At 60.0% G+C, this 21435-nt stretch overlaps 1 protein-coding gene across 1 annotated transcript; it reads left to right on the top strand.

Moving 5' to 3' along the window:
* GNAI2 (G protein subunit alpha i2) lies at positions 1–19576 on the top strand. The gene is made up of 9 exons (XM_052649856.1): positions 1–178; positions 14177–14219; positions 14463–14604; positions 14780–14940; positions 16878–17006; positions 17392–17521; positions 17607–17760; positions 18127–18341; positions 19011–19576. The coding sequence occupies exons 1-8, from the start codon at positions 61–63 to the stop codon at positions 18315–18317; spliced, it is 1068 nt and encodes a 355-aa protein (XP_052505816.1). The 5' UTR covers positions 1–60; the 3' UTR covers positions 18318–18341; positions 19011–19576.
* The last annotated feature ends 1859 nt before the right edge of the window (positions 19577–21435 follow it).

The following is a 21435-nucleotide window of genomic DNA, read 5'->3' on the forward strand; positions in this document are numbered from 1 at the left end:
GGCCGAGCCGGGCCGGGGCCTTGTGGGGGCCGGGCAGCGGCCGGGCCGGCGGACGGCGGGATGGGCTGCACCGTGAGCGCCGAGGACAAGGCGGCGGCCGAGCGCTCCAAGATGATCGACAAGAACCTGCGGGAAGACGGCGAGAAGGCGGCGCGGGAGGTGAAGTTGCTGCTCTTGGGTGAGGCCGCGCCCTGCGCTGGGACCCCACGATTCCCCGCCCAAATCCCCAGCTTTGACCTGCGGACTAGGGCTTCGAACTCCCAGACTCGGCCTGGATCCCCACACCTGGACTTGAACCCCCCAGACCCGCGCGGCAAGGACATAACAAAAAAGAAAAAAGGATCAAAACTCTGGGTTGGCCGAGACTTCTGATCTGTAGCCCATAGGTCCCATCTTCAACTCATCCCAGAGCCCAAACCCCCAAACACAGCCACCAGTGCCCCAACACCCGCTGCCCAGAACTCTGCTTGACCACCCACTCTCACTGTCCAACCTGACAGACCCTCAGAACCCCCTGCCTGTCTTTCCATACTTCCCTAGACTTTACCCAACCCCCTACCATCCCACTCGGCCCTCACCTTCAGGCACCACCTGTTCCCTCACTTATCCCCCTATTCCTATTGGGCCTGAGTATCTCCAGGCCCCCCCCCCCCAGGCCCCCACTCCCTCCTTCCTTCCCATTCGGTGCCCCATCTCTACTCTGGACCCTGTATCCTCCACCTGTGCACCTTGATCCCAAGGGACTTCTCAGGTGGAATTTTGGTTTGCACTTCTCAAGTGGAATGACTGCTTAGGAGATCACCTTCCAGCCAAAGCCCCCAAACCCTTAGAGACCCCTGCTCCCTGCATCTGGCCCACCAGCTCCCTCTTTGCATGCATCTCTCCTCAAACCCTCTGCTCCCCTGCTCTTAATTTCTCTCCCACACTAGCCTTCTCCAGATTTCCTCACCCGCCTCCTGCACCAGGTGGGCTGGACTGAAAGGACTGGCCCCAGACCCGCTAAGGGCTCCACTGGTCATGTTGGGGGAGGGGACCAGGCCTCAAGCTGCCCAGGGAGTTCTGCTGGCTACCCGTTTCCCAGTTTCTAAGCCCTGTCTGGGCCAGCGAGGCGGGGATCTGGGGTTAGGAGAGAGTGTGGAGGAGTTCGGGTTGCGTCGGCTCCAAGGCCGGGAAAGATGGTGGCTGCTTGAGGGGTGGGGGGAAGTGGAAGTGGTGAGACAGCCGACATATTGCTGCCCCCGGCAGGCGGGCGGGACAAGGAGAGCCGATGACGGGTGCTGGGCTTCCCGCACCCTTTCTGGGCCCAAAGGCCTAGGACGTAGCTTCTGAGAGTGGGTGGGCCTATCGGACCTTGAGGCCCTGCGAGGGGGGGAGTGGTGGACCAGCTGGTTGAGTAGTAGGGGGCCTGCTAGGGGGTGGGCATCTGAAGTGGACTTGTGGAGAGGCTGGGGGCCTGGTAGTTGCCCCAGTCCAGCCTCTCACTGGGAGCAGGTGTGGTGCGCCCAGTGGCAGCCTGATTGGGGGTGAGGTGGAGTTCAAACCAAGTGGGGAAGGAGGCCCTCGCGGGCATGTTGGGGGCTGGACCATGTATGTGGGGGGTGTGGCCCCTCAGCCCCAGAGCTGCCCTGGGGTCCCCAGGCTGCGAAAAGTGGGGCTTTTCATGCTGAGCATGTGGCCGAGGGGACAGTGTGTCTTCCATCCTGGGCCCATCTGTTGACTGTCCCTGGGGGCCTGGCCTCAGGGGCACAGCCCCGGAGGTTTCAAAATGGCATCCGCTGCCGCTGCGGGGAGGAAGAGAAGGGGCGGGAAGGGGCGGCGGCCCAGCCTCCTGGGCTGTTTTGCGTTGGGCGCTTGCCTCTTCCTGTCTCTGCTGCGAGTGCGGCAGCGGCAGCTAGTGGGTGTCGACGCGGCAGAATGCCCATCGATGCTGCCCGCTGGGCCTGGGAAGGGTGCTTCGGGTACTGCTGCCTCCCAGGGCCCAGCCAGGGGGTCACTAGCCAGCCTCTTCCCAGACCGATCACAGTTATGGTGGTGCCCGAAGAGATGTGGGACTGGGCCATGGCGCTGGGGCACACAGGGCCCCTGGTCTGGTTCTCTGTGCTGACCGCATCCCAGCCCAGCTCAGGTTTTGGGTCTGGTGACCCCTCTCATACTGAGCTGGCAGCAGCCAGGGGTACAGGGTCCCATAGAAATGCTCGGCACTTTGTAGGCTGGGGAGTCCGTCTCAGCATCCTGTCCTGGCCTTTGCTTCCACTGTGAAATGGGCTTCCTGGGTTTGGGCCAGAGGAGTGCCATGCCCAGGATGGGGAGTGGGAGCTAAGCCCCTCCAGAGGATGCACTCACTGTAAGGAGCTGGGAGACCAAACTTTGCCTGAAATTGAGCCCTCAGTCTGTCCAGACTGCCTGGAGAAGGGTCCTGGCTGTCTGTCCTTTGCCTGTCCAGTTACGGGGGAGGTGATGGGAACCCAGCTGAGGCAGCTTCAGAGAGCTGGGCGCCTGTCCCACGTAGCGGAAAGACTCTGTCTAGGCAACGGGACTCGGGCTGGGCAGTTGCCAGCCTTCCCTCCCAGCCCAACCACGCCTGCTGCCCCACCCGCATACTGGCTCCTTCCCGTCCAGAGGAGCCCTGCCAGCCGGCGAGCATAGTCACTGTCCGTCGCCGGGGCAAAGGCAAATGTGGTACACACCGGGAAGAGGGTGTTCCCTGGCAGCTGGGTTGGGGGAGCAGGGCTGCTGATACCGGCTCTGCTTCAGAGATACCCCAACCCCACCCAGTTCAGCTTGGTTGACCAGCTATCCGCTGGTAGAATCTGGGGCCTCAGCATGGGCACTTTGGGTAAAGTAAGCCAGAGTGTGTGTTTAGGGGTGACTCTGATTTGTTTGAGCTTGTGTGGGCAGTCTACAGAGAAAGGAGAGATGACTCCAGGAAGGCTTCCTGGTATAAATACAGCAGCTCCCTCTTGCCCCTGGGACTCTGCATCTGTTCCCTTCACTTGATGTACTTTCCCCCCATTTCACTCCTACTTGATTGTTCTTCAAGACTCTGCTCAGGGATCACCTCCCAGGATCCTTCCTGACCCCCTTCTCAAGGCTGGTAAAGCACCTCCTCTAGCTGCGCCCCGCCCGCCCCTCCCCCACCATGCCCCCCATTAGAGCGCAGTATTTGTCTGCGTCACAGCTGCCCTCCCCCGCGACTGGAGCAGGACTGTGTCCTGTTCATTTGTGAGCCTTCTATGCCAAGCATGGAGCCTGGGAACTATTGTCTGTTTGTTGAATGAAAGACGTGCTACTGGTGTGAACTTGGTCTTGGACATGGGTAGATGGAGCAGTAAGATAGCGATCAGTGAGCCATCGCCTGCCATATCATGGGCAGGTGGCAAGGACTGTGTAAGGCCAATGACCAGGACTCAAGGGGAGACTGAGGGAAGAATTCAGGCTGTTTCTTTGTGGTCTTATCACGCTCTGCTGGTACCTCAGTGCATGCTCAGTCACTCAGTCACACCTGACTCTTTGCAAGTCCATGGGCTGCGGGCCACCAGTTGCCTCTGTCCATGGAATTCTCTAAGCAAGAATACCATTCCCTTCTCCAGGGGATCTTCCCAACCCAAGGATCCAACTCAGGCCTCCTGCATCCAAGGCAGATCCTTTGCCATCTGAGCCAGGCTCCGGAGACAGCCCTTATCCACTCCTTGCAGATCACATAGTAGGGACTCTAGCTGTTCATATGGGAAGACCGGCTTTGCGTTCTTCCTTTTAGCTCAGGCTGTTTGGAGACTGTTGCAGGCCTGCTGTCTCTGCTGCTGCAGTAGAGCCTGTCTAGCTCTTAGGGCTGGAGCTGCCCCACAGCCATGGGGCTCAGACCAGAACAGTACTGTGGGAATTCTTGGCCTGGCCAGTGCGGAGACTGGACATTGAGGGGCTCAGTGAGATTTATCAAATGAAAGGAAGGGAGTTTTGTGACGTTAGTCCTGTCTATCTCTCACAAGGGGCCTGGCACACTGTAGGTGCCTATTAAGTATGTGTGGAAAGAATGAAACTATTTGCACACATCCCTGAACAGGGATATGGAATTCTCAAGCTGTTGCTTGGGGCTTGGTGTAGCAGGAGTTAGTGGGAAGGGCCAGCCTGGGATCCTGGCTGGCTGGGTAATGGGTAGAGTCTAGTGATGCCGGTGAATTTCGGGGGTGGGGGGATTAGTCCTTCCTGGGAAGGGGTCCTCTGAGTTGGCCTTGAAAAATTAGCAGTATTTACCAGGGTCAGGCACTGGGGGCAGAGGGACCAACTCAGCAAGGGTTCTGAAGTAGGAAGGCCTGGCCTGGCAGGGAGGAGGGCTCACCCTCCTGAGGGGATCACACAAACCTAGGTTTAGATCCCTGCTCCACCTAGTGCAGCAGCTGAGAAACCCAGCTACAGGTGAAATCCTGGTAGATGCTCTGCTCTTCATCCACAGCCTGGGATGGGGTGCCTGCCTGCAGCCATACATGTTGTGCGGATGGTACACCAAGACCTGTGGGTGTGAGAATAGGAGAGGGACCCCCTCCCCGCTGCTGACTCCTGCAGAGCTGAGAGTTTGATGGGGAGGAATCTCCCCAGCTCGCAGGTTGCCTAGCCTTAGTATGGAGGCCCTGACCCTTGGGCCGCTGCTCACAGCGAGTGAGAGGTTGAGACTTGTAGATATTTGGTGGCATCTGGAGTGACCCACTGCCCTGGGGACCTTGCGCCCAACCTCTGGGGGCTGAGCCACCTTCCCAGGGGGCTTAGGGTTGGGGATGTGGCAGGGCCCTGGGGTACCAAGTGGGCTGGTACCCAGGCCAGCCACCAGCTTCCCAGTTTGCCCCACCACCTTCTATCCCCGCTATCCCGCCATCCTGCTGGAGCTCATTAGCACTTGAATGGGGGGCGGGGCAGCTTGAGCCTGCGAGTCTCTTCTTCCCACCCCTCCCCCAGGCGAGGCCAGGCTTTGTCTTCAGGAGTCGGTAGCTTCACTGCTGGGGTTCCCAAGCTAGGGAGTGAATAGGGGTCTAAACCGTTTCTGACTCCCCCTCTGCCTGCCCAGTCCCCCTCGGCTCAGCCCCTGTCTGTGACCCCAGTGTTGGTGCAGCCAATGGAAGCAGTTGTACCTCTAGGGTAGGAGTGAAGCTGGGTCCTTCAGGGGCTACTCCTGAGCTGGGAGACTGGGTGAATCGGGTCAGTTTTGCAAAGGAAGTGACCCTGGAGCTCAGCTGAAGACATCCCAGGAGGGGCAGGGTTTGGAGCAGAGCAGAGCAGGTGGTGGGGACAGAGGGAATATCTGCCCCTGTGGCTGGAGGTGGAAGTGAGGCCAGCTGGGGAGCTCAGGCTTCCATGCCAGGCCCTGAGGCAGTGTTGAGCCACCCACTGTGCTTGAGTTGGAGCCTGTGCTGCCAGATGGGGACTGGCACAGTCAAGGGCCTCTTTGGGTAGGCCCTGGGCTAGCCTGAGCTGCAGCTAGCATCATAGATATCCTAAGCCTGCTAACAGCAACCCAGCAAGTGACCGCAGGTAGTGCTGGGAGTGGGACCTGATGGGATCCCAGCAAGGTCACCAGGCTCCAGCAGTGCAAGGGCTGGCACTGCAGCAGCTTGGGCCACAGGTGGGGGCACACAGGTCCTATACACCCTGTCCTTGATCTCCGTCCCTGGCTGTCTCTCTCAGTCTCCATCTCTAAAAGCCACCCATTCTTTAGGCAGGAACAGGATGGAGGAAGCTTTGTTCAGTTAAGCTCTTAGCATCTGAGGGACCAAGGCCTTGGCCTCCCACATCCCCAGCAGAGGATGAGACCGTCCAACCCAGAGCCTGAGTGCTGTCTCCAAGGCAGGACCCAGGCCAGCTTCTAATCTCATCTTCCCACTATCTCGGGGGCAGGAGTCCTAACCTAAAAGGTCAGTGGGGGAAAGGGGTTAATGGGTTCTGGCAGGCCACCACTGATGTGCCCTGCCTAAGAAGGCCCTGGGAGGGCAAAGGGCTGGGCCCCTCTGACGATGGCCCTAGTACCTGATACTCTCAGACAGCTTCTCCGTCAGCCACAGGTGCAGGGTGGGGCTCCTCTGCCCAGCCCCACCCAGCCTCTCTGCCCTGAGCTCTTGTTCTTACTAAACCCCAAACACTCCACCCTCACCCTTAGGTTGCACCTTGGGGCTCTGATCATCTTGGTGGCTGGGGGAATAGTCTCCCTGGAATAGCCACACACTCTCTAACCTGGGCTGGCCCTTCAGTGTTGGCCTCCTGCGTACATTTCCAAGGCTTGGCAGTAAAATGCCAGGCCCGTTTGAGCCAAAGCCTAAAGGTGGGATCATACAAGGCTTGTGCTGAGAAGGGTGTCCTTGTGGCTCAGAGGATTCCAGGGTGCCAAGGCTGCTACAGCCTCAGAATCTCTGGTTTGCGGTGGGTGGGGGAGGGCGGTATTGATGGCAGCAGGTACCATGTCCCAGGGTTGGAGGAGGGGTGGTGAAGTCTGCATAGCAGGGCTGGGCCACTCGGGGAAGTGGTGTCCACACCAGAGGAAAAGGAGGAAGAAGCTGGAGGAGGAGGAGCCCAAAAGAGGAAGAGGCCAAAGAGCCGCTCACACTGTGCACTGGGGTGGGGAGTGTGAGGCAGGTCAACGCGGGGGGCTTTAGAAGGTGAGCCCCACCTTTGCGGGGGCCCCGTGGGCTGCCCCTACTGGTAGTCCCCGGGTTGGAGGCAATCCAGACAGTTCTGTCCCTTGTCCTGCCCCAGTGGCCACTGGGCCCAGGATCTCCGAGAAGGTGGCGCCTCTGAGGATTCCAGGCCCCTCCTTTGACCACAGGAAGTGGTGGCTGGGAGAGGGATGCTGGCGGGGGGTGGGGGGGGGGTGGGGGGGCAGCAGGAAAGCAGAGGGCTGCTCCCATGTTCCCGAGCAGCCATTGCCCTCCAAAGCCGGAAGGCCGGCTGCAGGCCCAGATGAATGCCCGGAAATGGAGCAGGAGCCCTGGGATTAGCTCACTCTGGGTTTCCCCTGCCTGGAGGTAGACAGAAGAGCCCTTGATCCAGCCTAAGGATTTCCCCCACCCCACTACCCACTGGGCCTGGGTAGTGGGTGCCTTCACTGGGCCTCAGTTTCCCCTCCGATGATAACAGTAGCTGCCTTGGATTGAGCTGTGACCATTGCATAGGGTCGGTCTCTTCGTGTTTAATCCTGTGGAGCTGGGACTGACATACCCGTTTCACTGATGCAGAAAGAGGGTCGGGAACATCATGTGAATGGAGACACCAAAGGACAACCCCGGTGGTGACTCTGAGCACCTGTCCCCAACTGTTGTCACCCCACAGGAGTCTGTGCCCAGTTGGCAAGCTGCCTGTCAGGGTGACAGGCAGATGCTTTGAGGGTACCTGTGTCCTGCATATGCCTAAGGGCCTCGGTTCTTCTTTTAGGGGACTCTAAGGGGACCATCTATTCTAGAGAGTGGGACCCAAAACTGAGCGTGAATCTTTTTCCTGCTTAAAGCCAGAAATCTGCTGTGTGGCCATGGGGTGACCTCGTCCTAATAGAAGTGCCCCCGTTTTCGCTTCCCACTTCCCCTCCTAGCCCGTGTCCCCTCACAGGAATACTCAGGTCACTGTCAGGCAACTTAGTGTTTCGCTTTTCCCCTAACATGTTTGTGCCTCCCACAACCCCTGGGCTTGAGAGGACTAAGTCCGAGCCTGACGAAGCTCGGAGGCTGTCAGGGTGTGGTGTGGGGGCCCTGAGCCGGGTCTGGAGACTGGGGCTTGTCCAGATGAGGAGAGGGAAGAGTGGTCCTGCTGAGGGTCCCCACTAAGAGCAAAGGCTGCAGTGGGCTCCTGTATGGCGACGCATGTGTCCGTGGAGTGGGCTGGCCACAGCATGGGCAGACCGCAGCTGGTCCTCATCCTTCTTGGCCTCTGAAATCCAAAGTTCGGTTGCCTTGCCCTTCTCCACGGAGTTCCCAGGGTTCTGCTCTGGCTTGTCAGGCCAGGCCCTAGGGAACTGAGGACTCTAAAGGACCTAGGAGAGAGCAAGAACAGAAGCGGCAGAAGCATCAAGGCCAAACACAAAGTTGAATGAACATGGTACCCTCATGGCCAGTCCAGACTCCAGGTCCCAGAGTGCACTCTCCCCAACCTTCCTCACTGTGTGACCTGAGGCTGGTCGCCCCTCTCTGTGCCCAGTGCTGGGTCCCGTGACGTCACGCTTCTCAAGCCTGGTTCGTGGCTTGTGGGCTCACAGACAAACTGCCCGCTTGGGCTGGACCCCAGGGTGGAGTTTGGGGTGGGTGTGAAGACCCAAGGGAGGCTGTTCAGGGCAGGCGTTGCGCCTGGCACACTCCGTTGAGGAGTACATTTCAGAGATAGGGACACTGAGCCCCCGACATGGGCATCTCACCCTGGGTCTACCATAGTGATTCAGACTCTTTTGAAAAGAGCAAGGCGATTTCCTCCAGTGAAGAAGCATCAGGAAGAGGGCTGTGCCAAATGGCCTGGCTCCGTGTACGACCTGGGCCCCGTCTAGCAGTGCCTGGCAGTGGAAGGTGAGACCCGGATGCAGCCTCAGTGGCCAATGAGGAACAGGTCTCAGGGCCTCCTGTCCTCCAGCGTGGCCTTCCTTACCCAGTGCCTCAGTTTCCCTTTCTACGGTGGGCAGGGCCCCGCTGCAGGAGACACAGCCCTGCCCTGGAAAGCCCTCTCCGTGCCTGGGAGAATCCGAGGCCTGTTTCCTTTGCACCCAAGAGCAAAGACTTGGCCAGGCCCTGGTCCTTAGTGCACCCTGATGGGCGTCAGGAAGCCGCTGGAGGCTTCCCAAGCGGCAGAGACTGGAGGGAGGGAGGTTCCGGCTTTGCTGGGGCACCTGGAGGAAGGCGAGGCCACACGTGTGGGTGGGGGTGTCACACGGGGTGCGTCCTAGACCCTCCCCCCACCCCATGCCAGCCCCCTGCCGAGCCTCCTTGGAGGGAGTGAAGCGCAGCACCTGGAGGAAGGAAGAGACGCCAGGGGCGGGGCTTGGAGGGCCTTTGTCTGGCGGGGCCCTCTCCCCCTCCCCGCCATCCCCATTGTTCCCTTGTGTGCCTCGTCTCTGCAGGCCGAGGGCTTCCCAGGCTCGGGAGGGGGCGGTGGGTGAGGCACCTCCCCCAGCTGCCCCTCGCCGCCGCTTTCCAGAAACAAACGCTCCTCTGCCCCGCCCAACCCCCACCCTCTCCACTGGGTCACTGGCCGCCGGGCTCCCCCTGGTGGTGGCCGGCCGGGGACCCTAATGCTGCGGGGGCGGGGCGGGGCGGGGCGGGAGCAGGAGCAGCGGGGGCTGGAGGCTGGAGACGTGGCACCTTCCTGAGATGAGAGTGGGAGGTGGTGCCAGGGCCGCCTTTGGGGTGGGCTTCCCAGGGTGCGTCCCGACCTTCCCCCAGCGGCCCACCAGGGTAGGCCAGCGAGGGGGGCGGGGAGCTGTGTTGGGAGGACAGCAGTGGGGGGCGGGCCCCGCCTGTGGGTTTGAGCTGGGCTGCACCCCACGTCTACCCTGTGGTCTGAGCCACGGCTGCTTCTGAGAATCTCTGCCTTCAGGCCTGCCACGTCAGCTGGCAGCTCTCCCCGGCCCCACATGTTCCTGGGGAGCCCACCAGCTCGAGAGCGAATGCAGGGAGCCCTGCTCCCCAGCCTTCAGGGTGCAGAGAGAGCCAGGGAGCGGTGTCTGCAGTGAGACCTGCTGGGCAGGAAGGAGTACCCTGCCCGGGTAGGGTAGGAGTGCCAGGTTGTGTAGAAGGGAAGTGACGAACTGAGAGCAGAAAGCCAGCAAAGGAGTGCGTGGCTCTGACTCCAGTCCCAGGTTACACAAGTCCCGGCAGGGAACCACCACCACTGCTGAGTCAGCCTCTCAAGCCCCTGGCCACTGCCCTGGGCTGTGCTTTTGTCCGAAAGCCTCAGAAACGCCTTCAAAATGAGATGGCCGCGGCAGGCTCCTCTGCAGGCTGTGGTTGCAGTGACCTATGCAGCGTGGTCACTGTGGGTTGCAGGAAATGAGAGGTTTGGGGAACTCTGTCCTCTTCTGAAGGGTAAAAGAAAACAGCGATAATAACTTTGATCTCAACGCTCGCCGTGTGCCGGGCACTCACCCGTCTCCTAGGATGAGATAGTGGTGGTATCCTGTTGCACAGATGAGGTGCCAGAGCCAGGGCAGGATCGGACAGCTGTTCTTGGAGATCTCAGGGAGGATTGAGGTGGGCACCAGGGCTGTGGTTGGTCTGGACCTCCCTCTGGGAGAGGACCTGAAAACATGACATGGGCCAGCTGGCCCCTCAAGGCTTCATGGCTCCTATAGAAGGGAAAGTGGGGCCGGAGAGGAAAGCGGCAAGTCAGGGCCTCCCAGCAGGACAAAGCCACATCTGGGAGGTAGAGGCTTCAACATAGACTGCAGCAGAAACTCGATGCAGGGGCTTGGGATCAGCATCATGCCATTGGACCGGGGGCCCTGTCTCGCCCGCAGAGGGCCTGCTGGCCTCATTCAGGCAGGTGGAGCCGTTCTTTCCCTCCCCTCCCCATCTATTCCTTCCTCCGCTGGGGCCCAGGGCTCCCAGAGTGGAAGCAGATGTTCCAGTGCAGAGCAGCCGCTGTTGCCCTGCACATCTCGGCAATTACCACCTGCCTGCTGGGGGCCCTGCAGCTGCGCCCTGGGGCAAGGGCTGCAGAGGCTGCTTCCTTGGTGGTGGGAAGAGGTACCGCCCAGCGAGAACACTGAGGGCACTGCAGGGATCCTCTGTAGCTCCCTCTGGTCCCACACAGCTGGAGAAAGGAGCGCCTGGTGGGCCCGCCATGGGTACAAGACTCCTGCTGCCTTCTGCTGGCTGAGTCCCCCAGCCCCCACCCCAGCACCTCTGCAGCAATCCGGATTGAGCTAGTGACGCCCCCTTCTCTGAAGGGATGGTGCAGGGCTGGGTGGGGAGAACTGGGTGCCTAGGATCAGTAAGGTACAAGCAAACTCCGGGCTAAGTGCCAGCCTATCTAATAGGGAAGTGTCATCAGGCGCCAATGGAAAAGGAGCTCCTAGGACACCTCGCTTGTGGGCTGCCTGAGAACCAGGGTGTCCAACTGGATAGAGCCCATGGCCCCACCCAACTCTGCCCCCAGCCCCTGAGATCCATTGTAGCTCCTCCTGGGCCACGCCTGTGATTCTGTCCTGGTGTTCTCCCCTGCTCTCTGCTTGGCTGCCAGCATCACATCCTTGTCCTGCCACTTAACTCCTTCCTTCTTGAGTCACAGCTGTGGGAAAGACAAAGGGACTGCTCTGAGTCCAGGGATGGGGGCTCTGTGACTTTGTCCACCTGTCCCTTGCTGGGGTCAAAGAATATGTCCTATTTTTCGAAGGGGGAAGCGAGACTGAAGCTCAAGGGGGACAGGGAAAGGGCCTCAAGGTCTGCCCTGGCCACTGCTGCTAGGAAAATCAGATGCAAAGCAAGTTTGTGCTGGTGTCCTTATCTCTGGGCAGGGTCACGGAGTGGTCCACGCCTCTTACCAAGAGAGTAATCACAGGACTAGACAAGAAGACTGATGCCTCAGGTGCACAGTGGTCCCCAGATCACCCCCACCTGAGGTCCCCTGTGCCCCAGAGAGCTGCCCACTCTGAGTCTCAGATCACCTGAGGACAACGTGATCGATGTGACCCATCACTTCACACCCTTGGCCTCCGCTCCTGCACTGGGCCCCCAGTCCTGGCTGGGACTCGAGGCTCCTGGGTCTTCCTTTGCTCCAGGCTGTCCGCCCTCCCTCCTGCTTTCTGGGAGCAAGTGACTAGTTGGGAAGGACAACCAGGTGTCACCTGGCCCTCGTTCATGGTCATCTAGTTCAGCGCTGTCCTCCCTGCCCCGTGGATGTTCTGGGCCTTCGGGGAAGAGCCTCCGTGATTTGGCGTCACCACTGGGCTTTCCCAGGCCCTCTCCCCTTGGCCCACTCCACAGGTGAGGGGTGTTAAATGAGGGGTCCTGTCCTGGCCGCTCCCCTGCCAGCCCTATGGAGAGGAATGCTGCCCCTGACCACAGCCCACGCCCAGGGGAAATACACTAGGCCTGGGGCCTGCAGTGCCCAGGGGTCAGACCAGTAGAGGGGCTCACACCCCAGCCTGCCCAGAGCCCGCCTGTTTGTGCTGCTCCTCCCGCAGCGCTCCCCGATCCTGGGAGCAGGCCTGGGACGGTCAGAGAAGCCCAGTGATTCGAAGCGGCGTGTGTGAAGTCTCCTCACGGAGGCCCCTGGCTTGTGGTTGCAAGCCACACCTCAGTTTCTCTGGGTCAGTGGGGATCTGGGGTAGGAGGTAGAATGGATGCAGGTGGGCAAAGACCCGGAGTTGGCAAGCAGGGTCTAATGCTGCTCGGATGGCAGTGCGGAGACGCGGAGCTGAAGCTCCCTGGGCACTTGGGACAGTGTTAGGAGGCAATGTGGGCCACATGCAGAGGGGCTGTAACCATTTGACAGCAGTGTTTCAGTTTCCACCCCTGCTACACCACCTTTTCTTTAAAAAAAAAAGTTTTAGCCTTGTCCCACAGCATATGGAACCTTAGTTCCCTGACCAGGGATCAAATCCATGCCCCCTACATTGGAAGCCTGGAGTTTTAAACCACTGGACCGCCAGGGAGATCCTTCAGTTTCCTCATTTGTGAGGTGGAGATGAGGGTAGAGCTGACTTCTGCCCGGGGCTTGCTGTGAGACCACCTAGCAAACGGGATAGCTTTAGAATAGTGACTGACATTTGGGGGGCACGATTCACAGCTGTGCTGAGATCATCGGTGCTGACGTTCATGCTGCTCATGGCAGTTTGTGTGTTAGCCCCTTCATCCTTTGAGGTTCTTAACCATCCCTGAGGGATATATGGGGGCCAAGAGTTCCCAAGGGTGGCTTCCCCCACAGACCCCACCACCCACCCTGTTGAGCTGGTCAGAGGGACAGACCCACCACAGTGATCAGGAGGGTTGGGACATGTGTAAGTGGAACATTGGGCAGGTATGCCCGGCAGAGAGAACTCCTTGGGCAAAGAACTGGAGTTGGCAAGAGGTAGTGCCTGACAGTGCTGGGGCAGAGCAGAGGGTGCAGTCTGGGCAAAGGCTGGGAGAAAGTTGGGCCCAGCTGAGGTGCACTCTCCCTGGAGCTTAGGAAAGGGAGTGGCAAAAGGGAAGCGTTAAGGCCCTGTCCCCTCCCCTAGCCAGGGGAGGAGTGGCCTTCCTGGTCTCACACTTCCCTGCACAGGCTCCCTGGGGAATGCAGGTTTCTGCATCTCCCCTTGAGATCTGGCTCTGTGTCTGGGATGGAGCCCGGGAAGCTGCTTTGTTTAAAAAAAAAAAAAAAACCCTGACACTGTCCTGTAAGATCTGAGCCACATTTTGAGTAGGGCTGGGCAGGTCAGGCCTCATCATCCTACATACCTCCTTGCTCTTCTGAATCCTGGCTACATGGTCTTGGGCCACGACTTTTCTGAGCCTCAGTGTCCGCATCTGTAAAATGGGAGAAATAGTACCTGTTTTGTGGAGCTGCTCTGACAGTCACCAGAGAGAGTGGTAGTGAATTCCTCAGCACTGGTCGAAGAGAAATACAGCATAGGGCTCTGCCAGGCCGGAGAAGAAGCATCACGAGTCAGTACGCGTGTGTATGTGACACTGCCTGTTCCCCAGGTCCTGGTGTCTTACCTGCTTAGAGTAGACCTCGGCCCAGCAAGGCAGGGTGCTGGGCCTTGGCTGAAAGGCAGGGGTATGACGCCATGCCCGGATCCAGGCCCCAGGGCAGCTGCGGCTCACGGTGTAGGGAGAAGAGTAAGCAGGGCTCCTCTGCCAGCTATGACTTGGTGCCACTTTGGGGAGCACCGGCCGTGGAGTGGCGAGCCTGCGTGTGCGAGAATGACAGGGTGACTACTGAGCCTCAGGTCTCCAGCCAAAGCCTCTGGACTCAGCCAGGGCAGTGGGAAACCATGTTGAGCAACAGACCTTGTGGGAAGCCAGGGCCTGCAGTGAGTCCACCATGGGGTCCCGGTGGCCTAGGTTGCCTTCACCCCCGTGGCCCTGCCAGCTGCACCCCTGGTAGCTCTGTGGCCCACCAGGCCCGACTGCTTCCATCTGCAACTGATGGGAAGGATGGGTCCTGCCTCCCGGGCCACATGGCCCGGCCACTAGTTGCTGTGGGCCTGCTCCCTGACCCACTGTGTCCTTTGTTCCAGGTGCTGGGGAGTCAGGGAAGAGCACCATTGTCAAGCAGATGAAGTAAGTGCTGTGTGCAGGAGACAGCCTGCAAACCTTGGTTTCCCCTCTTCTTCCTCGGGGTCTGTACTGCCCCCAGGTGTGGGCCCAGCACTTTGCCAGAGGCCACGTTCATCCTCTGCTCCCCAGTGGTTAAGAGGCAGTCTCCTCCTGTCTGAAGTAGCTACTGCAGGCCCCTGTAGCTCCGGATGCCCACTGGGGGTTCCCTTGCCTGGTACACCCTAACCCCGGCCCCCTGGCTGCCAGGATCATCCACGAGGATGGCTACTCGGAGGAGGAGTGCCGACAGTACCGGGCGGTCGTCTACAGCAACACCATCCAGTCCATTATGGCCATTGTCAAAGCCATGGGCAATCTGCAGATTGACTTTGCCGACCCCTCCCGCGCGGTACGTGGACTCCCCAGCCCCTGCCTGCCTCCCATAACACTTCAGGGCAGGCCTTGTGCCGGGGGAGCTGAGAACACTCCAGTCTGGGCCCATTCCGGAGGCCTCCTCCCTGCCTCTGACCGGTGGGGTGGGCATGTGCTCCTGCAACGCACTGACTGCTCACTGCTGTGCCCAGGACGACGCCAGGCAGCTGTTCGCGCTGTCGTGCACGGCTGAGGAGCAGGGTGTGCTGCCTGAGGACCTGTCCGGTGTCATCCGGAGGCTCTGGGCTGACCACGGGGTGCAGGCCTGCTTTGGCCGCTCACGGGAGTACCAGCTCAATGACTCTGCCGCCTAGTGAGTACTCATTCCATGGGGCCAGGCTGGCGGTGGAGTAGGGGGAGACCTGGGCTATAGCCTGAGCCAGAGGGCCTGAGCACCCTCACAAAGACACGACGAGTCTGTGTGCTGTCAGCCAGGGTCTTGGTGGTTTGGGGTTTGGCCTGGAAGAAGGATGTGGGGAGACATCCTTGGGCTCTGGGTGGGCCCCCCAGATAGGCTGCGGGCCCTGTATTCTCACCTCCCATCTACTACCTCTGCCTAAGCCAGTCCCTCTGTCTGAGCAGCTTTCCCACTCTCGCTGCATTTCCCATCCTGAGCCCACCCAGAGAGGGGCTGTTGGACCTCCCCGAAGCTGGGTGGGAGGCTGGTCTCGCCTGGCCGTGATTCCTGAGCCTTGCCCTAGTCATGTGTACAGCCTCCCACCCTCCCTGCAGTGGCCTGAACGCACTTGTGAGAGCATGCCCCCCATAGGAGCTGTGGAGTCACAGCCACACACGGTGGGGTGGAGGGGCTGGGGGGTTTACTCCCAGAAGTCATAGGCTCTCAGTGCCAGTAGAGCTTTGGGGTCCTGCCTGCAGGGAGAGGTGGCTCCTATCAACCCCTGTCATCTCAGGGCTTGGGATACTCGAGGAGGGCCTGGTTACAACCACCGTCCGGCCCCTTCCCTCTCCTGTATCATCCCTGTCCTTCGTTCCCCAGACATTAAGCACCCACTGTATGCCCAGCGCTGTTCTGGGTGTGGGAATTCAGCAGTAAACATGGACCCTGCCCTCCCAGGCAGGTTTATGCTGCAATGAGATCACCCAGGGGTGGGGAGCAGATTGGAACACTCTGGGGTCCAGGGGTCCTCCAGCCCCTCCTCATAGTAATCCTCCAAGGCTGCCGTGGGGCACTGGGTCCCTGGGGTGAGCCCCCCAGGTGCAGACAAGGGAAGAACTGGTGTGGAATTCACCATGAGGCTGGAGGTTCTCCTTAGGGAGCGGGGTAGAGTTTGCAGGTCACGGCACATGCGTCACGGTTCCCCATAGCCCTTCCTGTTTTTCTTTTCGGTGTCTGCGTCTGAAGTCATTTCCCTCTGGCCTAGCTGCCAGTTGGGGAGCCAAGAGCTGGCCCCAGCAGCCCTGCCCCGAGAGCAAGACATCAGTCCTGGGCAGTAACTGGGAGGCGTGGACCCGAACCCCGAGGGCACAGCAAGGATATTGAGGCAGGCAGCTGAGCTAGTCTCAGGGCTAGGCCAGGGCGGCATTAATACTAATTAAGAGAGCTGGTAGTGGGGAGCCCCTGGGACCCCTGCCAAGCAAGTGGTTATGCCCTTCCCCTGAGGAGCCCAAATTTTACTGGGCGCTGGGCAGAGAGCCCACTGGGCCTGGCAGGCCTGAACCTGTCTAGCCCTGCATCAGGGGAAATGCCAGGCTGCTCTGCGGCGGGTGCCGTAATTGCGCCGATTAGCATCCTGCATCCCTCAGCGCAGGACTAATTTGCCCCCTCCCACCACCCTCTCCTGCAACTCCACCACCCTGGCTCCTGTGTGGGGCAGGCCTGCCTCCGACCTGGGTGCTGGGGCTTGGCTGGTTGGCCTCAGAGTTGCCCCCCGGCTGAGCGGTAGATGCCATGCAGGCAAGGGTTAAGGAGTCAGGGGCCTGTGTGAGATAGAAGCCAGTGGGAGTTTGCTGGAAGACCCCAGGGAACTCAGACATTGGGGCTCGCTAACAACCTAGAGGGGTGGGCTGGGGAGGGAGGTGGGAGGGATGTTCGAGTGGGAGGGGCACAGGTAAGCCTATGGCTGATTCATGTTAGTTTGGTAGAAACCAACTCGATACTGTAAACCTATTATCTTTCAATTAAAAATAAGCAAAGAAGAGTCAGGAGCTATGATGAGAAATAAAGGGACGGAAGGGCAAGGGGCCAGTTGGCCCCCACTGATGCCCCCCCGCCCCCATACCCCTTTGCAGCTACCTGAACGACCTGGAGCGCATCGCCCAGAGCGACTACATCCCTACGCAGCAGGACGTGCTGCGGACTCGAGTGAAGACCACGGGCATCGTGGAGACGCACTTCACCTTCAAAGACCTACACTTCAAGTGAGCGGGCTTGTGGGCTGGGAGCAGCCAGCCTTGGGGGTGACGGGTAGAGATCCTCACATTGGGGTCTTCTGAGGGCTGTGCTGGGAAAGGGGGTTCATCTGGGATCCCCCAGCCCCACTCTGAGTTCCTTAAGGCTGTGTGGTGGCCAGCAGCTCACAGCCTCTGCTGACCCTGCCCCGTGTGGCAGCCATCTGCCCTGCTAACCAGCCTCACTCACTCCGCTGGGCCAGAACTGGGGGAAAGTGGGCCAGTGTGGGTGATACCATGGAGGCAGCTGCCTTACCCTGAGCAGGCCTCTGTCCTCAGTCGGTCAGTCCGCGAAACGGGGCAGGGGGCTTCTCCCAGAACTCCCTTTTCTGGAGCTGAGGCGCTGTGTCTGCAGGATGTTTGACGTGGGTGGCCAGCGGTCTGAGCGGAAGAAGTGGATCCACTGCTTTGAGGGCGTCACAGCCATCATCTTCTGTGTAGCTCTGAGCGCCTATGACCTGGTGCTCGCCGAGGACGAGGAGATGGTGAGAGGCCCAGAGGCCACGGGCAAGGGAGCGCTGGGGGAGGTGTGGGAGGTGGCTGGTGCTGAAAGCACTGTCCTGCCCCCAGAACCGCATGCACGAGAGCATGAAGCTGTTTGACAGTATCTGCAACAACAAGTGGTTTACAGACACGTCCATCATCCTCTTCCTGAACAAGAAGGACCTGTTTGAGGAGAAGATCATACACAGCCCCCTGACCATCTGCTTCCCTGAGTATACAGGTGTGGGATCTGGGCCTCTGGGGAGGAGCTGGTGGTGACCAGGTGGCCCACGGGTGCCCCCCACTGGACAGGAGGGTAAACTGCGGGACACTCACACAGCTGGTGCTTCACAGGCTTACACACTTGTGTCTGTACACCCTAGGGCCCTTTTAACACACTTGGGCATGTACCCCATACACGTCACTGGGCATCGTCCCTCACACAATAAGGTGCCCCTCTTTGCACACTCAGATGTGCCTGTGCACTCTCATAGTTGTCACACATCCAGGCTTGTTGGTTCACACGCACAGAACCCTCTCTGGACTTGTGGGATGGGCCCGCCTGCCCACATAGCACGAGTCCTCACCATTTTGCCTACCCACGCAGGGGCCAACAAGTACGACGAGGCAGCCAGCTACATCCAGAGCAAGTTCGAGGACCTGAACAAGCGCAAGGACACCAAGGAGATCTACACGCACTTCACGTGCGCCACTGACACCAAGAACGTGCAGTTCGTGTTCGACGCCGTCACTGACGTCATCATCAAGAACAACCTGAAGGACTGCGGCCTCTTCTGAGGGGCAGCGGGGCCTGGCAGGATGGTGAGCCGGGGGGGCGGGCCGGGAGGGCCAGGGAGGGCCACTGAGCCCGGCCAGGGGGCAGGGAGGGCCAGAGTGTCCAGCCGGGGGTGGCGAGCTCGGACTCCGGGAGAGACCAGAGCGCGGGGCATGGGGGGCGCAGGGTGTTGAGTCGGGAGGGTGACAGGGTAGGGCACTGAGGACGGGGCACAGGGAGGCCCGGCAGTCCAGACAGTAGAAGCACTGGGCTGTGTCCTGGGACAACTGGAGGGCTGTCCCCATTTTCCTTGGTGAAAACTCACGTTCCCACCCACAAGGCCACCGGACTGGCCTGAAGGATCGAGATGACAGAAGGGGCCCAGCCGCCCTCCATTCAGCACGACCAGCTCTGTGCTCACCTCTGCCATCTTTCCCTCGGACCCAGCTGAGGGTCCGGGGCTGAGGCTGGCCTCACCAGCCCCTGGGAGTGGTGGGTGGGGAGGGTTCTGCCAGAGCTCCAGTCTCCCCTCCCATTCATTCTTGAACAGGGGTTACAGTGTGTGTGTAACCAAGCAACAAAAAACCGGCCACCATGTCCCTGGTAACAAGTGGGTGGGGAAACTGGAGAAGGGTCATCGTCTAGGGAGGTGGGCAGAGAGACCCACACTGGCTACCTCCCTCCCGACCCACGCCCTGACTGTCCCCCACCTCCAGGGCCACCGCCGACTCTGCTACCCCAGCCCCTGCGGAAGACGGGGGCAAGAGGACCACGCTCCCCGCCTGTCCCCCTGGCCGCTTTTCCCCTTCTTTCCTCTCTGTTCTTGGCTCCCCACCGTCCTGCCCTCAGCTCCAGAGACTTGGGGGAGGGACTGCCACAGGCCTCCCTGTTTGAAGCCTGCCCTTGTCCCAGGTGCAGGGAGTGCCCTAGCCCCTCCTGGCCTCCATTCTGGTTTTAACCATTGTTTTGTTCTGTGATGGGGGAGGGGAGCCCATGCTGAGTCTCCCACGGCCTGTGTTTGGAGGGGCACCCACTTCTCCAGCCTGGGACCCCTGGCTTTGCCTAACACCAGCCCCTGACCCAACCAAATGTTTACAGGGAGCCTCCTGCCCACCCCCACAACCTGCCCCCACCCCCAAGCCACTCGGAGGCCCCAAAGGAAAAAGCACAAGAAGCGTGAGACGCCACCATTCCTGAAGACCACAGTCCACTTGCTCATTCTCGTAGCTTTTTTTTTTTTTAATTAAAAGAAAGTCAAAGGGGGAAAAAAAAAAAAAGAAAACTGCAAACCTAGAAAACTTTTTAGAAAAAACTATTTAAAACTGTCAGATCCTGACCAGCACCCACCCAACCCCTTTCCGGTGATTCCGTGCCTTGAGTGTGTCTACGTGTTTACACCCATCCCTCTGCTGGTTGCCCCCTGTGCGGGTGGCACCCCGACCCTGCCCTCCACAGAATTGGGTTCCAAGGGCTGTTCCAGACAACTGCCAACATCACTGAGGGCCCCACCCCAGTGGCCCTGGGCCCTGGCTCCATTAACCTAAACGTAGCTCCTTAGCGCTAACCTAGGAACCGCCGCTGCCTGCTGAGGGGCCATGCCCCTCATGCCCTCGCCCCAGGCCCGGGTCCTTCAGCGTTGAACACTTCCTTGCTTTTTTCACATGTTTTATGGAATTGTTCACCTGGTTTGAAATAATAAAACGTAGAAAGAAAAAAAAAAGATTCCAAGACCTTCTTGGCATTCTTCTCTCCTGCAGGCAGAGACCCAGGCTTAGATGTGCTAAGGTGATAGTGGTCTGGCCCTGGGTACTCAACTGCCAGGTCATACTGAGGCCCAGTACTCATCGCTTCAGTTTTCCCACTTGGACTAGTCATCTTAACGTGTTAGGGGCCTCTAGGTCTCCCCTTTGACCCCCAGCGTCTCTGCAGTCTTGGGTCTGGGGCAGCCTCCTGGAACAGTGGGGCCGATTTCTTAAGAAGCTCATCTCCTAAGGGATTCTTCCACACCGGGAGCAGGAGGAGTGTCCAGTGAGTCTCAGAGGCTTTCATGAAGCTATGGGAAGTGCTCGTGCGTTGCTGGAGGAGGGAGCGGCAGATGACAGTGACTGTGATCCACAGTGGCTGTGGGTGAACCCCAAGAGCCAGGCAAGGTCCCTGGACTTTTTTCCGTGAGCCGGCTGAGCCCGTGGGGAGGGGTCGGTGAAAGGCCCTCCTCTGCCGGGCGGGGCTCGTAGACGAGCTTTTCCACCGTCGGCCGCCAGAGGGCGCGGCAGTCCACGCTTGGCCCCGCCGGGCTGGTCACAGAGGCTGACGTCATCGGGTCCTGCGGAGGCCGCGGGCCACAAAGGCCGCTTTGTAGGGCGGCGGCGGGACAAAGCGGCCCGGGCCGGGGTCGGCGCCTCCGAGGCGGGAAGGGCGGGGCGGGTGGGAGGATAGGGCCGGGGACCTGGGACCCCGCCTCCGCACACCTGGCAGTCCCCTCTCGGCCTCCGGGCCCCCGAGTCCTGGCAGGCGATGAGAGGCTGTGGCCGCCCCCCTCGGAAGGAGTTCAGCGGCGCCCCCGGTCCCTCGGGCCTTTCCTGCTACCCCTGTCTCTGAGGGCTAGGGAGCACCAGCTGACTAGGAGAACAGAATCCCACGCCCAAGCCTGCATCCCTTGCCTTCAGCAGTCAGCCCTGGACCTCGCTGAACCCCAGATGTGCGGGTGGGGCGCAGTGCGAGTTCCGATGCCCTGATATCCACCCAGCAGGAAGCAGGAGCCAGAGATAGTTCCTTCCTTCCGTCCTGAGGGGGAACCCTGCACAGAGGAACCATTCAGGAGCTGGCATTGTCTGCCTGATGAACCCAGTGTCTCCCTCCCTGAGTGGGCCATGCAGGATTCTAGCCAGGATTCCCTTGTACCCGGCTTGGCAGTGGGTCTGGGTGGGGTCCTGGCAAGCAGTGCTTCCCTGGGTGCAGGCAGCTAGGCCCCCACCTGCCCTTGGCCCTCCTACCCCTGCTCACATTTTGAGAGCATAAGGCTCCATTGTCCCAGCACTGCCGGGGGCGGCCTCTCAATTCATCCTTGTCTTTAGTGATTGGGAAATTCCCACCCATGGGGGGCGGTAGGCAGGGGATGATACATCCCAGGTGTCCTATACC

The sequence above is a fragment of the Budorcas taxicolor genome, chromosome 1 (genome assembly GCF_023091745.1).
Source record: "Budorcas taxicolor isolate Tak-1 chromosome 1, Takin1.1, whole genome shotgun sequence".
Lineage (NCBI taxonomy): Eukaryota > Metazoa > Chordata > Mammalia > Artiodactyla > Bovidae > Budorcas > Budorcas taxicolor.